Raw genomic sequence first — 18,081 nt, forward strand, 5'->3', positions numbered from 1 at the left:
AACGGTGCGTGCCGCGTGTGATCCGTTTGAGAAGCGTTTGAGGCTGGTAAACAAGTTAATGATGGAGTTATTTCAAAACATTTGTTGTGAATGTAGTAAATAAGAGTGCCATTCATAAAATATAATAATAATGTAGTAACTATTTGTTCATTTTGTTTTATTGGCTATTTGTGCTGTATTCAAACTTATTGGACACGGTGTACATATTTTGATTTTCACCCTTTAAAATGTTTCTAAGACGCAATGTTTTGCAAATTTGGTCACGTCATGCACAGTTAAACTGTGGAATGAATTGTCGCCAGCGGTATTTCCGGACCAATGCGACCATCAAACCTTCAAGAAAAGAGCGTACATCCATCTTAAAGGCCGGCAACGCACCTCCAACACTTCTGGTGCTTCTGGTGTCCATGGGCGGCAGTGATCGCTTACCATCAGGCAGCCTATCTGCTCGTTTGCCTCCTATCCCATAAAAAAACGTTTAATATTTTTTAAGAAAAAAAAACCGCCGCCTTTCGGGTTGTGGTGAAAGCTACTTGCGAATGTTGGATTATGTAGAAATGTGTAGGTATTTTTTAAAACTGCTTTTAATGCTTTAATTATTTGATGGCAACACAAATCAATATACGTATAACGCTAAGGTTTGAGGAGTTTCTCAATTCCTCATGAATCCGATTATAAGAAATCGAAGCTTGACAAACTTTGACTTGAAAACTCAATAATTATGCTTAACAAACATAACTAAATAAATGTCACTGTTCTGAACTTAAATGCATGCTTTTCTTACAAAAATACCAAAGTCACTATGAGTGTGCCGTTCAGATTTGAGGAGTTCGGTTCTGACCATCATCAGCAGTTCCACTGCACCAAATGTCACTGTTCCGGACGTAAGTGCATGCTGTTCTTATAAAAATACCAAAGTCACTATAAGCGTGCCGTTCAGATTTGAAGAGTTTGGTTCTGAGTGTTCTGACCATCATCAGCAGTTCCACTGCACCAAATATCACTGTTTTGGACTGGACGTAAGTGCATGATGTTCTAATAAGAATACCAAAGTCACTATAAGTGTTCCGTTCAGATTTGAGAAGATCGGTTCTGATCTGACCATCATCAGCAGTTCCACTGCACCAAATGTCACTTTTCTGGACGAAAGTGCATGCTGTTCTTATAAAAATACCAAAGTCACTATAAGCGTGCCGTTCAGATTTGAGAAGTTCCGTTCTGGCCATCATCAGCAGTTCCACTGCACCAAATGTCACTGTTCCGTACCTAAATGCATGCTGTTCCTTTAAAAACACAAAAATCACCATACGTATGCCTTTCAGATTCGAGGAGTTCCCTCGATTACTCCAGGATCCCATCATCAGAACTGGGTTCTGAGAAAAATGGGACCAATCTGTATTCATATACATTCAATTTTTTTTTTAATCGGTCCAGTAACAACGGAGATATCGAGGAACAAACATAAAAAAATGAAAAAAATAAATAAACATACAGACGAATTGAGAACCTCGCCTCAAATCTCTCAGATTTGAGGCGACGGTTAAAAAGTGACACATCATGAGCAGTTCCAATGCACCAAATGTCACTGTTCTGGACGTAAGTGCATGCTGTTCTTATAAAAATATGAAAGTCACTATAACTGTGATAATTTCCGAAAATATTAATATTATCAAAAAACGATCTTAGTAAACCCTTATTCATTTTTAAATACCTATCCAAAAATATATCACACGTTGGGGTTGGAATGAAAAAAAAATCAGCCCCCACTTTACACTAATAAAACATTTTTTTCCATTTTTCATTTTTGCACTTTGTTGACGTGATTGATATACATATTGTTACTAAATTTCAGCTTTCTAGTGCTTACGGTTACTGAGATTATCCGCGGACGGACGGACGAACGGACGGATGGACAGACAGACATGGCGAAACTATAAGAGTTCCTAGTTGACTACGGAACCCTAAAAAACAGAAATCACTATTAAACTATTCTCTAATTTCAAGTTCCTAACTAAAATTTTCCTAATAAAAAAAAAACAAATTGATCCCGCTACAAACTTTCACCCCCTTTTTCCCTCTACTAGGGGTGTAAATTTTCATAATCGATTCTTATCTCTTCGAAATTTTGTTAATGCAATCTATACAAATTTCGACTTTCTAGCTTTCGTAGTTTCGGCTCAGCGGTGTTGGTTGTTGAATCAATCAATTAGGAAACCTGAATTTATATATGTACATGTAGACTAATACTATACTTTTACTACATTCATATACCTTATTTACTACTACCATACCATGAATATGAAATTAAATAAAGAGTCCCCATATAAAATTGAAAATTATGTTATTAGCAATTTAATTCAAAACTATCAAGATTATTCGTGTCTGCGTTGAAACGCGCGTTGAGTTGCCGGTGCTCGCGTACCGAGCGCCAACGCCATCTATCGATGGCCGTTTCGTGAAATTGATGAGCGCTCTAAGGAGTAAGGGGTCTTAATGCGGTTCGGAACAGTCATGGCACTCATAGCCCTAGATTTATCGAAAAAATGGGTGAAATATTAAAACGGACATATTCTTTCACATACTCTAAAGCAAAAATATCTTAGGTACTGATCGGAATATGTAGTAATATCCATCGTCATTTCTAAGTAGGTATCTAAAAGTCGCCAAATAAAAATTTGAATACACCGAGCTGGTTCAATTTATCGTTTATCTGTATTATGTGATCTGGAAACATCCGATATTTGCTGGTAAAATATTCCATGACAGTGCCAACTTATCTTATGTTTATGTAAAAACATGCTGCGAGCCAAATAAAGGCTCCCAAATACTGGATTATAGGTATAATATTTTATAGGCTAATTTCTTACAAAACTCTTGATAAAAAGCATTATGGAAGATGACTTCATGAATAACCAAGAAATAAAATTGTTATACATTTATTATCTTTAAACAAAGGCTGTATTAAGAGAATTGGGGACGATCTATTCTCCATACAAATGTAGTCTTGAGTTTCCTCCCTGGATATTGTGTAAAACTTTATGTATAAAAATCGTTTTTAAAACGCAGTATTTCCTGAATAAGTACGCGGATAATAATCATTAAGCCCTTCTGGTTTGCTTTCATTCTATTCGTTGGGACGTTACCAGGCTATATCGCTAGCTTACCGCCAGTGAGAGTTCTAGGACCAGTTTAAAGTGACCCATTGATTACCAAGTGGCCGGATGATATCAGTGCCACTTCGCCATTCATTGCCTGTTCGACAAAGTAATATTGTCGCTGAGTAATAATATGTATTAGTTATCAACTCAGAAATAGGCCCAACATTGTCAGTGTCAAGTGTTAATCACGGTGGTGACATATGTAATGTACCTATTTATTTATTCGTCTGTTACCTTTTGCATCTCGGCAGGCTGATCTTCGAAGTGTGAACTGAATAAACCAACTAAAAAAAATATGACAGCATTTAGCGGGGAGGAAGAAAGACAAAACACATTAAAAATTAAAATTTTGAAAAAACCCCCGACCGCGACATAGTAGACCGATTTTCATGAAACATGGCTAAGAACAGTAAGAACACTCCCGACTAATAGGTAATTCGCAACTCGTGTCGCAGTAAAACACGCCAAACCAAGTTTAGCACTGGTATCAACTATTTTGGAACGTTGGCTGAAAAATCTTTGCCGTGAAATCGACCGTGACCGTCTTTTAATCCATCGCAGTTGGAATATAAGGGCCAGCAGCTTTGATCTTAGCTTTTTTTTTAATAAGCCGTAATAATTGAAGGCTTTCAGGAAGTAATTATTTATTAACTCTGGTGCCGTAGCCGAATGGCATTTCTGCGACGCGAAACAATAACAATAACAATAACAATAACAATATTTATTTTCAAGAAGTACATAATCAAGAAACATATGCAATGGCCCCCACACTAGGCACAGCCTGTATCGTGGGGACCTGAACCTCAAGAGAGTAAGTAATAGCTAGGACAACGAAAGTATTAACATAAATATGTTTACTATAACTAAAAAAAAAAAAAAAAAAAAAAAAAATAAGAAGAAGATATTCTGTAGGTACTCAGTTTGTGTGTGTGTGTGTGTGTGTGTGTGTGTGTGTGTGTGTGTGTGTGTGTGTGTGTGTGTGTGTGTGTTTGTGTGTGTGCGTATGTGAATAAAGAAAATCATTTTAGAATGTTCTCTGTTTCTACATAATCCAACGAGAATAGCTTCCTTTGGATATGCCTTTTTGCTTCAGATGGGTTGCAGTGTCTTATATCGCAGTTTTTTATTAAATTATTATATATATGCGGAAAGAGGAAACCTGAGAATCTCATCGCAAAAGTAGATCTAACAAGAGGTATAGGGATTTGGTAGATTCTCTTTTGGGACAAAGCTAATTTGTCAGAAACAGACTCATGACAGACCATCGAGTGTACATATAGGGAAGCACGCAGTAAGAATAACCTACGAACGCTTAGTACGTGTGCTTTTGTGAAAAGTTCTGTAGTAGAAAATCGGCGGGGCAATCCCAAAGATACCTTCAGAACAGCCCTTTGAGCTCGCTCTAAAGTAATCATTGTTGACTTAACTGAGCCACCCCATGCGAGTATGCAATAGTTTAAAACAGTCTGGCATAGAGCCAAGTACATCATTCGAATCAGGTGAAAATCCCCAACCTCTCGTAAGATTTTCAGGGTATATATTAGTTTGCGAACCCTACCAGCCGTCACTAAAATATGTTTTTTAAAATTAAGGTTTTCGTCAATTATAACGCCCAAATATCTGAGTGAACTGGTTCTATTTATAGTGGCACAAGGACAGACGGAAAGATGAGAGTTAGGTGATGCTATGCAAGAGTGGCTGTGGATTTTAAGACATGAAAAGGCGGAAGGAGGATATGATGCAGCTGTTTTATGAAATCCTATGAATTTAGTTTTGTCAGCGTTCAGAGTTAAAAGATTTTGGTTTAGCCAAACAAATAGCTGTTGCAAACCTGCCGAAGCCAATTCATAAGTATCTCGCCACGAGTCAGCATGAAACACCAAGGCTGTGTCATCGGCATAACAGAAAAAATCACAGTTTTTGAGCTTTAGGGACATGATGTCGTTAATGTAAGAAATAAATAATGTAGGTCCTAGTATGCTGCCCTGAGGAACGCCGAATGATACAGGTTTCACAGTGCTCACGACGTTACTGATTCTTATGTGCTGGCTTCTACCCGTAAGATAGCTAGAAAACCAATCCAAAGATTTGCCACGGATCCCAAAGGCTTCCAGTTTTCTTAGTAGTATTGGGATTGACACCGTGTCAAAAGCTTTCGCCAAATCGAGAAATATACCTATACAACCTTTGCCGTTATCAAGATGTGAGACGACAGTATCGGTCAATTTTTTTACAGCTTCCTCGGTAGATTTCCCTTGTCGAAAGCCAAATTGACGGTCGGAGAGGAGTTGATTTTTTTCTAAGAATTTGACAAGACGCTTGTTTACCAGACGTTCGAGTATTTTGGAATAAGCTCCAAGAAGTGAGATCGGACGGTAATTGTTCAGAGTATTAGTAGGCCCTCCTTTATGTACTGGAACTACTGCCGCAGTTTTCCAATCCTGGGGGAACGAGCCAGATGCGAAACTAAGGTTGAATATCGACGAAAGTGGGAGAGATACAATATCACCAATATATCTCAAAAGTAAGTTACTAACACCATCTTGACCAGCGGCACTGTTAATGTCCAGTCTGTCTATAAGACTTTGAACTTCGTTCGGGTCAGTAGGTTCAATACAAAAGGAGCCAGAGAAGCTATTATTTTTCGCAGTGACTACTTTCGACGCTAGGTTTTCTTGACTGGTGTTTAGTTTCTGAAGTATAACCTCAGCTAGTTTTGAGCCGACTGTTGAGAAATGCGTGTTACATACGTCAAGAGACTCGGAAATTGTGGGTTTCATTTTAAGGAGATCGTCAGAGGACTTAAAGGTTGCATTGCTATGTGTGATACGTCTAATTGAGTTCCATAGCTTTTTAGGGCAGTTTTTATGCTTGGCTAATTCTTGATTGTCATATTCAGACTTTAATTTTCTGAGAAGGGATCTATGAAAGTTTCGGTAGCGAGTATATACTAACAATTTGTACTTATTAAAAGGGTCTTTACGGGATTCCATATGGAGTTTATCTCTAAGCTTGGAACATTTAAGCAACCCGGGGGTCATCCATGGTTGAAGGATGAGTTTGGACCGACTCAATTTTATAACTTTGGAGTTATTTGTTACCGCGGTAGAAACTTTAGTGGAAAAAATTTCAACAGCATCGGCAAGGTTGCAACTTTGTAAGACTGGGTTCCAGTCAATAGATTTTAGTTCCGATCTCACTGAGGTAAAATCAATGTAAGTCTTAGTGCGGACAGCACGGATTTGTTTTCGTATTTTAGGTGAGATACCTACCATAGTGATGTCGTGGTCAGTTAGATCCGTGGAACAGACGACGGATTCAGCTTGACAATTACCCGAAATAAAAATATGATCAAGGCACGATTTTTTATGAGTCACAGTATGTATGCAAGAAAGAAGACCGTGCTCTGCCAGCAAACAAAGATATTCGGATGACTTAGAATGAATACTGCTCGTATCTAGTATGTCTATGTTTAGGTCTCCGGCAAAAACAAGGCAGGGGCAAGAAGAGATGGAATTAAGAGCGGAGTCTAGGGACGAAATGAAAGGATCGATGTTATGGAAGCTCGGAGATCTGTACACCCCCACTACCTGGAAGGCATTGGGTACTTCTACGAGTAAGCAGTTAGCATCATCAACTTTTAACTCCTTACTAACTGGGGCCCACTTATTATTGACATATATGACTACTCCGCCAGACTTATTTATGAATTTAGTAGTGTTAAAAGATGAATAACCTTGAATTTGATAGATAATGGAATGCACATTAATCCAACATTCACATAAAACTATCACATCGAAATCTATGCCCGTACGTTTCAAAATAACGAGAAACGTATTAAAATTCTTTTGTAAACTTCTGATATTCAGACTTAATATTTTTAATTTAAATTTCGACATTACCTCGCAGCACTCTTCTGGGTATGACAAAGTGTGGCAGTTAATCTTATAAGTATTATCAATATCATGCAGTAGGTTTAAGGTAGCCATGGGTACATGGTTGGGAGGTATGATATCTTGCAATACATACGGAAAACAGCCACATAGGAAGTCAACAGAGAGACCACTAGATTATTTAGAAAAATATTACCATTTGCACGACGTAGAACTTCAAAATGAGAGTTTTGTGGAATAGTGTAGTGTGTAGGTGTATAAAGTGTATATAGTGTGAAGTGTGGGTTGGTGTACTTACTTTGAGACCACGATAGTAAACAGAAAATAAGCAAAAGTAATAGACAACGAAACGATAACGAAACGCCGCGAAAGGTAGTCTGGGCTATCCAATACGCAAGAGCGATAGATGGATGGTGATAAGCAATAATGTGTCAAACCACACGCCAACCATTTTGAGAAAATGGCGTCTAAAGATTTTTTCACATTTTTTTGTGTTTCTCTTAAAAAAAATAGTTTTTTATATAGATTGTTGTGTTTTTCAGCTATAATACGTTCAGTAGTAGTGATTATTGTAGCTTAATTTCAAAACAAACTTCAATTTGACGAAATAATGCCCTTTTCTTTTATTGCGAATTGTTCGACGACGTCAAACTTTTTCAAGACTGTGTTATGATACTTAACCCACTTTTGCTAATTGTTTAAAAATATCTATGAGTCTTAAATAAACATGTTAAAGCACATAAATTGTTATTGTAAAATACTCTACCTATGCATATTTTTAACTTTATAAGTGTTAAGTAACATATCAGTCATGGTCACTTATGTTATTAGGTATAAATAATAAAACAATAATAAATATTATAGGACATTCTTACACAGATTGACTGAGACCCACGGTAAGCTCAAGAAGGCTTGTGTTGTGGGTACTTAGGCAACGATAGATATAATATATAAATACTTATATACATAGAAAACATCCATGACTCAGGAACAAATATCTGTGCTCATCACACAAATAAATGCCCTTACCGGGATTCGAACCCGGGACCGCGGCGTAGCAGGCAGGGTCACTACCGACTCCGCCAGACCGGTCGTCATGTAGGAATCAATACATTATTTATTAATCAAACCTTTTAATGATTTTTCTACTCCCGAACTGTTATTCGTCATTTACAGGATTGTGCGTATCGAAAAAACTGAAAACGCATTGTTTGGTTCTGTAATCATGGCAACGCCAGGGACCGGAACCGCTTACCATAACCGGGGTTTTTCATAGGCTTATTTTAGAAGTTGTTTTAAAAACCCCAACCATAATGGTAACCTTTTGTAAGGGTGACTGTTTGATAGGGTAAGCCTATCTGATACAGTTAACTTAAATAACCTCTAACGAAAACCAAAACCCAGTCTTAAAAGTTACCCTATCATTTTAATTATTAAACCGTTTAAGCAACTTTAATCTCTGCGCACATTGAAATTCAACTTATTATTGAATAACCATAGCGAGTACAAGCTCATACGTATCGTCTCTAAACAAGTTTATGTCGATTCAAATAACGTAGTTTTATGTCGATTCAAACAATATTGGACTTTAAAACCTTACACTAAAATTTAAAACATAACTGACCTGAATTATCATAGTGTGTTTTGACATTGAATGCATTCGTAGCGCGCGCCGGGTCGTTCTATTGTTTATCTATCTTACCTGTGCGTTTCCGAACAATTCTAGTTTTAGCTTTTTAAAGATCAACCTTTTGTTTGACCGTCGGACCATCTCAGCAAAGACGCTCATACTCGAGAGCAAATTTTAGTAAAGAACTAACTAAAAAAAATATTGTGAAAGAACAAAGCAAATAATTATATCGATATCTTACGATTAGATAATTGAAAACATCTTCTCAATTGGGCTTTGTTAAAAATGTCAAAATAGCTATTTATGCAACAAGTGCGGAAAGTAGGTGATTTCTGATGAGTGTCATATAAGCCGATACGAGTCGGAATTTCGGAAATCATCTTTGCGCACATGTTTCAAAGTTTTCAAACAATGCTTTACTTTGCATTGTGCGAGTAAATAAAAAAACATAATAAGACAAAATACTTTAGTAATTATTAAAATTAAAAGTTATGTTAGTACAATTTTCGAATTTGAAAGACATTGGTTTTATGGGACTTATAATAGTAAAGTTCAAAATAACATAAAAAAATTGAAAATTAAAAAGCACTAGTGCGGAAAAGTATTACTTTCCACACGATTTTTATGGGACTGATAGTGAAGTTAAAGTTAAGTTTAACTTCACTATCAGTCCCAGTCATTAGTTAAGTTAAAGTTAAAAGCAAAATAAAAAAAAATGTTAAAAGCACCAGTGAATATTGTGGAAAAGTACCTACTTCTTTCCGCACAATTTTGCTTCATAGAAAACGCACTTTTCGAGCACATACATTCTAATAGCTATTTTTATGGGACTAATAGTGAAGTTCAAAATTTAAAGAAAAATGAAAAGTAAAAAGCACTAGTGCGGAAAAGTACTTTCCGCACGATTTTGCTTCATAGAAAACGCACTTTTCGAGCACATACAGTGCTATTTTTATGGGACTGATAGAGAAGTAACAAATTTAAAAAAAAGTAAAAAGCACTAGTACGGAAAAGTACTACTTTCCGCACGATTTTTCTGGGATAGACAGTGAAGTTCAAAATTTAAAAAAAAATTAAAAGTAAAAAGCACTAGTGACTAGTGCGGAAAAGTAGGTACTACTATCCGCACAATTTTGCTTCATAGAATACGCACTTTTCGAGCACATACATTGTAATAGCTATTTTTATGGGACTGATAGTGAAGTCCTAAATAAAATAAAAAATTAAAAGTAAAAAGTACCAGTGCCGAAAAGTACTCTACTTTCCGCACGATCTTACTTTATAGAAAACGCACTTTTGTAATAGCTATTTTTATGGGACTGATAGTGAAGTTCAAAATTAAAAGTAAAAAACCGGCCAAGAGCGTGTCGGGCCACGCTCAGTGTAGGGTTCCGTAGTTTTTCGTATTTTTCTCAAAAACTACTGAACCTATCAAGTTCAAAACAATTTTCCTAGAAAGTATTTATAAAGTTCTACTTTTGTGATTTTTTTCATATTTTTTAAACATATGGTTCAAAAGTTAGAGGGGGGGACGCACTTTTTTTCCTTTAGGAGCGATTATTTCCGAAAATATTAATATTATCAAAAAACGGTCTTAGTAAACCCTTATTCATTTTTAAATACCTATCCAACAATATATCACACGTTGGGGTTGGAATGAAAAAAAATATCAGCCCCCACTTTACATGTAGGGGGGGTACCCTAATAAAACATTTTTTTCCATTTTTTATTTTTGCACTTTGTTGGCGTGATTGATATACGTATTGGTACCAAATTTCAGCTTTCTAGTGCTTACGGTTACTGAGATTATCCGCGGACGGACGGACGGACGGACGGACGGACGGACGGACGGACGGACGGACGGACGGACGGACGGACAGACAGACATGGCGAAACTATAAGGGTTCCTAGTTGACTACGGAACCCTAAAAACACTAGTGCGGAAAAGTACTACTTTCCGCACGATTTTCCGGGGACGGATAGTGAAGTTCAAAATGTAAAAAAAAAGTAAAATAAAAAGCACTAGTGTGGAAAAGTATTACTTTCCGCACGATTTTGTTTCATAGGAAACGCACTTCTCGAGCACACATACATTATAATAGCTATTTTTATGAGACTCATAGCGAAGTTCATAATAAAAAAAAATTAAAGTAAAAAGCACTAGTTTGAAAAAGTACTACTTTCCACACGATTTTTCTGGGACGTATAGTGAAGTTCAAAATTTAAAAACATTTGAAAAGTAAAAAGCGCTAGTGCGGAAAAGTACTACTTTCCGCACAATGTTGCTACATATAAATCGCACTTTCCGAGCACATACATTATAATAGCTATTTTTACGGGACTGATAGCGAAGTTCATAATTAAAAAAAAAAAGTAAAAAACCCTAGTGCGAAAATGTACAACTTTCCGAACGATTTTTCTGGGACGGATGGTGGCCTTCAAAATTTAAATAAAATTGGAATGTAAAAAACACTAGTGCGGAAAAGTACTACTTTCCGCATGATTTTGTTTTATAGAAAACGCACTTTTCGAGCACATACATTGTTATAGCTATTTTTATGGGAGTGATAGTGAAGTTCAAAATTTAAAGTAAAAAGAACTAGTATGGAAAAGTACTACTTTAAAAGTACCTACTAATACTTGCTGCACGATTTTGCTTCGTAAAAAACGTACTTTTCGATCACATGCATTGTAAACGCACTTTTTGAGCACATGCATTGTTATAGTTATTTTTATGAGACTGATAGTGAAGTTCAAAATAAATAAAAATTAAAAGTAAAAAACCGGCCAAGAGCGTGTCGGGCCACGCTCAGTGTAGGGTTCCGTAGTTTTCCGTATTTTTCTCAAAACTACTGAACCTATCAAGTTCAAAACAATTTTCCTAGAAAGTTTTTATAAAGTTCTATATTTGTGATTTTTTTCATATTTTTTAAACATATGGTTCAAAAGTTAGAGGGGGGGAAGCATTTTTTTTTCCTTTAGGAGCGATTATTTCCAAAAATATTAATATTATCAAAAAACGATCTTAGTAAACCCTTATTCATTTTTAAATACCTATCTAAAAATATATCATACGTTGGGGTTGGAATAAAAAAAATTCAGCCCCCACTTTACATGTAGGGGGTACCCCAATAAAACATTTTTTTCCATTTTTTATTTTTGAACTTTGTTGGCGTGATTAATATACATATTGGTACCAAATTTCAGCTGTCTAGTGCTAACGGTTACTGAGATTATCCGCGGACGGACGGACGGACGGACGGACGGACGGACGGACGGACGGACGGACAGACAGACATGGCGAAACTATAAGGGTTCCTAGTTGACTACGGAACCCTAAAAGTAGGTATAAAACCTTGCTTGCTGTAAAAACCTACTTCATTTTATTTCCTTATAATATACTGATGAGTACGAGTAGGTCAATAATTGTACTATCAAATACATAAACTAAATGACGTACATGTCAAATGGTAATAACTACGCAAATTCGAGTGCATGCGTCTGAGACAAGCTCTATCTATAGCAAACCAGTTTCAATGTAGAAAGACAACAAGGAACGGATAAAGCTTACCATAACTCAATGAAAACAGGTTTTAAAAACCCTATCGCGATAGGGTTTCGGAGTTAACTTAGTTAGTAGTTAAGGTAACCTCAAAGTAACAGATTCAATAAGCTTACCGTTTTAAAAGGTTACCTTTAAAAAAGCTTACCGTTTTATTTAGTAAGAAAATTGATTGGGTAAGCAAATTGATGAAGTTAAGCCTAAAAAGGGGTTTTCCGGTCCCTGGGCAACGCATTGCATTAACGATACTGCGTGCGTGCGCGGGAAGGCTTTGGGCAGCTGAGCTGACAGTGCAAACCTTTGCAATACAGGAAACAGTGTGAATTTCGCGAGAATTATTTAAAAAAACTATTAAAAACTAAGTGCATGGTCGTTGTAAAAGTATTGTATGCAATGGTGTTTAACTGACTCCAAAATACTCGTGGAAAGTACGCCACTCATATTTCTTGACCTCCTTTAAACGCCTGTTGAATAAAATACTATAAATTAACTATTAGAGTAATGATCATTTCTAGACACATATTTAAATTATCTGTGCTTTTTCAACAAAAAATCGTTACAAAAACCAAATAATCATCTTTAAAAAAAACAAACTACTTATCTAAAATATACAACAAAATATTTTTTTACGCTAAGAAATAGACTAAGTCATTTAAATTATGAATAACTCATGACTTGTACAAGAACAAAACATAAAATATCTTTAACAAAATAATAAATAAACTACCATTCAGTAAGTATTCAAAAATCAAACAATATTTTTATGCATACATTAACACGTCTTAATGTAATTAGTAATTATAAAAAAATAGTAGCTTATATTAGATTTTTATATAAACACGTACTTGTAAAAAATGTTTACAAATTATAATAACGAATATGTATATTCATGACTTAAAATGTTCAATTTCGTACTGAATTTACCATTCATGTGCAAAAATATACTAATGGACTAAGTCATAACTTATTCAAACATAAATTAATATGAACAGTTATATTTTACAATATAGTGTCATGGTACTTACACCAAAAACGAACAATTTATGACCCGAATATAATTTAACAATAATGACTTATGTTTTATAACACGGGTCGTAGCATAAAACAACGAATAAAATATCATTTTTCAATAATCATTCAAGTCTCATAGTGGGTAACTATGTCATTTTTTGCGTTTTGCAAGAATGAGTCAAGTGTAAAAAAATCGTTGAGTCAACCCTCATAACACATTATTGTAATTTAAATATGTCTTCTGCCAATTACTATAATAAGTTAAGGTTCTTGACACATTAATGCAAAACAGGCAACACACGATATAGGATTTGTGTTAACCTATTTTTTTACTTTTGGGATAGTAAAAATTTTCAAAATGAAAAGGTCATTTTTGCAAATAGAAGTTTAAAAATCCAGCTATAACATGGCATTAAAATCTCATTTTTTTAGTTTTTGTGGGTTGACACATTATTGCTTATCACCATCCAGATGTAGATGGATCTACGAGCGTTTCGTTTCGTGAGCGTTTGTACCATTCGGCTACGTACCCTGTTTTGACGTAAATATTTAGAAGGAAATTTAGAACGTCCCACGTTTGCGAATATCTTTATTTATTCTAACTCTCATGTTTTGGCGTCGTTGACATGAACAAATCGTAGTCTTACTTGTGAAAGCGTAATCTGCCTAATATGTACAATAAAAGCTATGTTCTTTTTTATTGGTTTCTCAAGTAAAGGAATCGTGAAATAAAACACGGTTTTTATGATACTGAAATGTAATAATAACTTAGACTGTATGACTTAGACTGATGTAGACTTCAATATTAACGTACACAAATAATAACTTAGACTGATGTAGACTTCAATATTAACGTACACAAATAATAACTTAGACTGATGTAAACTTCAATATTAACGCGAGCTATACAATGGTAGTCAAACCAAGTTAAGTAGACAGCAATTTCGATAGGGCGTATTAGATTGCTAGAAAGTATCCTGTCCTGTGTGGTATCAATTCTGTTTTAAAACAATTTACCTAAAATTGTAAAACCTAATTAATTTACTGCAGTAAAGTGGAATTGTCGGTTACGGAAAGTTTAATTTATTGTAGTACCTGAGCAAGCCAAACTTAGGTTTTTTCCTTATTTACTATTCCGTTGATTTCTGAGAATATCCATTTACCTTAATAACGTTTTAATCTTACACTTTTAGTTATAAATGGAAACCATTAAATTTAATGTTAGTACCTAGACTATTTTGGTCTTAAATATTTCCACTGGCGAAAGTAAAAAAAAAAATCATCGGACATCTCTGCATTCATAAAATTGAGTTGAGTTTGTATTTGTACAAACTTTGTTTCATTAATGTGATCTTTGAAATGGGTTAAGTACTTTTTTATCGACTGTACCTTAATAAATACAGCCAGTCATTATCCCTTTGTTGTTTTTAATTGTACCTAAAAGGTTAACCAGAGAAATTACTAGGATTAAACGTAATTCGTTCCAGTAGGTTAGATAAACTTCGCTTACTTACCACTTAGCTCTATACCTAGTAATACAAGGGGAATCTTTAACATTTTGGGAATGAAAATGGATCCTATTTCGTTGGAATAGAGCTAAGAACTTGTCAGATAAGTTAGGATCACAGATGTATACGTACAGTCAGATAAACTAATGGCTTAGCAGATATATTTGTATGCAGGGGTGTTAAGCAAATGTTATTTAAACTTTATTGCACAAAAGACAAACTTAATTTACAAAAGGCGAACTTAATGCCATGAGGCATTCTCTACCAGTCAACCTTAAGGCAAAGCAGAGAAGATTGTAGGCGGTGCATTGAAAACAAAAGAACAGAAAAAGAAAATCAGAAATCTAAAACATACTTAAAATAATACGTAAATACACATAAATATAATTGAATGATATATACATATACTCATATAATACATAATTAATATATAAACATTAAACTTGTTAGATAGATACTTACTTAATTCTTCTTTGAACTACCAACTTGACTATTATATATTCTGTGGAACTACCAGCAAAGAAATTACGCACAGATCTTTTGAATGCATTCGAATGTTCTATGTAGCTCTACATTTACATATAATCTGATATTGTAGTGTTATTGTCTGCTAATCAAAATCGACTTTATCACCGACAAGACTATTGTATGCTATTCTCTAGTATTACTTCTCTTTTGGACATACTGTCGGTGTACTTTGTCGAAGTCCGAAAAAGGAATTTCAGAACGCATACGCTTCCGGTGTAAATCGGCCTTAAAACATGAAACAAAATCAAATCCATTACTTTATTCAATATTTATGATACAAAATCATCATTTATAGTTAAAATCTATCAGCCAGCTTAAGACATCAAAATTACTTTGCACTCTTGTGAATAAAATGCAATATTGCTATCTGTTTTCGAATAGCAAAGAGAGCTTTTACCAGTTGGTGTAGTGAAAAGGAATTAGTAGATGTTCGGATGGTATAGTATACACAGTACAGTTTCGTAGCTGCGATGATACGTCAGTATAAAATGTACGGAAGGACCGTTTTGCTTCATAGACAAACATATAGCATAAATACCCTTTCTTGATGGACAACCACATTTTATCACCGCGCCTAAAGAACCCTCGAAAGATAACATTAAAGTTAACAATGCATCAAAATTGATGGCATGGCGTCCGATAACGGAACCCAGCTCAGAACCGCCTATAAATTCCTCCGGGGAACCCCATTACTTACCCCTATCTGGGGGATCCTTTCTATTTGTTTACATACACACTGTAGACCTACTGTCAAAGGGGGAAACTGGGGAAAGAAAGGCATTTGTCTAGTGTACTGTAAACTATACTGATGTTGAAGCAGATACAATTATTGAACCCTTTAACCCGTAAACCTTCGCCACACATGAGCGTTTTGAGAGCGTCGCGTGAGCGGGGCGTTTTGGCGCTGGCAGGCACGCTCTCATCGCGCCCCGCTCACGCCACGGTCTCAAAACGCTCATATGTGGCGGAGGCTTTAGATTACTCAGTAGCATAAACATCACGGGAAAAAAAAAGATTTTTTGTTTCTAGCAAGTAAGAGTCAATAAGATAAGAGTCGCTAAACAGCGTCACTTCATATCCTCCATGCCTTACTACAGTGACTTATTTTAAAACGTCAAAAACGTATGGTAGAAATTCTAATAGACTAATCTATGAAAACCACTTAGAAAATCATTACGTAAAGGGTATCTAGAAATAACTATTCTGCTAGTATTTTCCAATTTCCCCAGAGAACTTTCAGACGTTCCATTCTAAAATATCTATCCTTTTGAACATACTCCCTTTTGGATATCTCTCGGTTTTAGCCTTTCATGATGATTCTTTTGTTACTTTGTATAGGGTATATTGATTTTATAAGACCCTTGGGGGGATATTAAGCTAAATTGTCTCATAAGCATTTTTAGAATTTGAGTCCCCCCAATTAGTAAAAGTTGTTAACAAAAATTAACTCCCTGTAAGTTTTGTGACGACAATTAAGCATAAAATCTGTCTAAAAATTTACTTTTTTCACATTCTGAATGTAGATTATCGCTTAAAGTTTATGTAATTAACACAAAAACAATATTTTTCTTGAAATTTTATGCTTAATTATCGTCACACAACTGACAGTGAGTTAATTTTTGTTAACAACTTACGCTAATTGGGGGGTCCCAAATTCTGAAAATGCCCTCATACAAAACTGTTAGATACTATGTAAATGTAAAAAACAGTATTTTTAGGACGAAAGATAACTACACGTGAGGAAAAAGCGCCTAAAGGTCTTTGATACGACTGTGACTCTGACTATGACTCTGGTTTCTTGATACGACTTTTCTAATGAGCAATTTTCCCTTGTCAACAGGAGCACCACCTCCAGAGGGCAATATGCACGGGGCTCATCATACCCACGCCGGAAGTATGCGACGTTCAGGACCTCGAGTTCTACGAGCAGTGCTACCCGCCCGACTACAAGATGCCAAAGCAGCACATACACATGCAGCGTGAGTAATGTCCCCACACCTCATGCGTATTTTTTTTTCATTTCATTTCTTTATTAGCATTCACACACTATACAGTCTATACATAATATACAGTACAGCACATGAAACCCCTTGAGGTGTAGCAAAAGATAAAATTACAGAATATAAGTCAAGTAAGATATAGCGATACATAGAGTCAAAAAGAGAAAAAAAAATTTTTATGCAATGCACATACGGGTATTTAAGCGATCTGCGCGGCCAAAATTATTTTTTGGTAGAAATGACTTCTAATGGGTATTATTATATGAAATAAAATATACTTAGTGTGAAAAACAGTTTATTGACATTAAAAACCGGCCAAGAGCGTGTCGGGCCACTCTCAGTGTAGGGTTCCGTAGTTTTCCGTATTTTTCTCAAAAACTACTGCACACCAATTAAGTTCAAAATAATTTTCCTAGGAAGTCTTTATCAAATTCTACTTTTATGATTATTTTTTTTCATATTTTAAACACTCGGGGAACACTTTTTTTTTTCTTTAGTAGCGATTATTTCCGAAAATATTAATATTATCAAAAAACGATTTTAGTAAACCCTTATTTATTTTTAAATACCTATCCAACAATATATCACACGTTGGGGTTGGAATGAAAAAAAATATCAGTCCCCACTTTACATGTAGGGGGGGTACCCTAACAAAACATTTATTTTCACTTTTTATTTTACCACTTTGTCGGCGTAATTGATATACATATTGGTACCAAATTTCAGCTTTCTAGTGCTAATGATCACTGAGATTATCCGCGGACGGACAGACATGGCGAAACTAAGGGTTT

At 35.3% G+C, this 18,081-nt stretch overlaps 1 protein-coding gene across 1 annotated transcript in view; it reads left to right on the forward strand.

Moving 5' to 3' along the window:
- Positions 1 to 18,081, forward strand: part of LOC125238902 — a 189,259-nt gene that overhangs the window by 84,933 nt on the left and 86,245 nt on the right. The window contains exon 2 of the mRNA XM_048146390.1: positions 17,131 to 17,269. Within this exon, the coding sequence (XP_048002347.1) occupies positions 17,131 to 17,269 (139 nt within the window). The remainder of the gene's footprint in view (positions 1 to 17,130; positions 17,270 to 18,081) is intronic.

This window comes from Leguminivora glycinivorella, chromosome 24 (assembly GCF_023078275.1).
Source record: "Leguminivora glycinivorella isolate SPB_JAAS2020 chromosome 24, LegGlyc_1.1, whole genome shotgun sequence".
Lineage (NCBI taxonomy): Eukaryota > Metazoa > Arthropoda > Insecta > Lepidoptera > Tortricidae > Leguminivora > Leguminivora glycinivorella.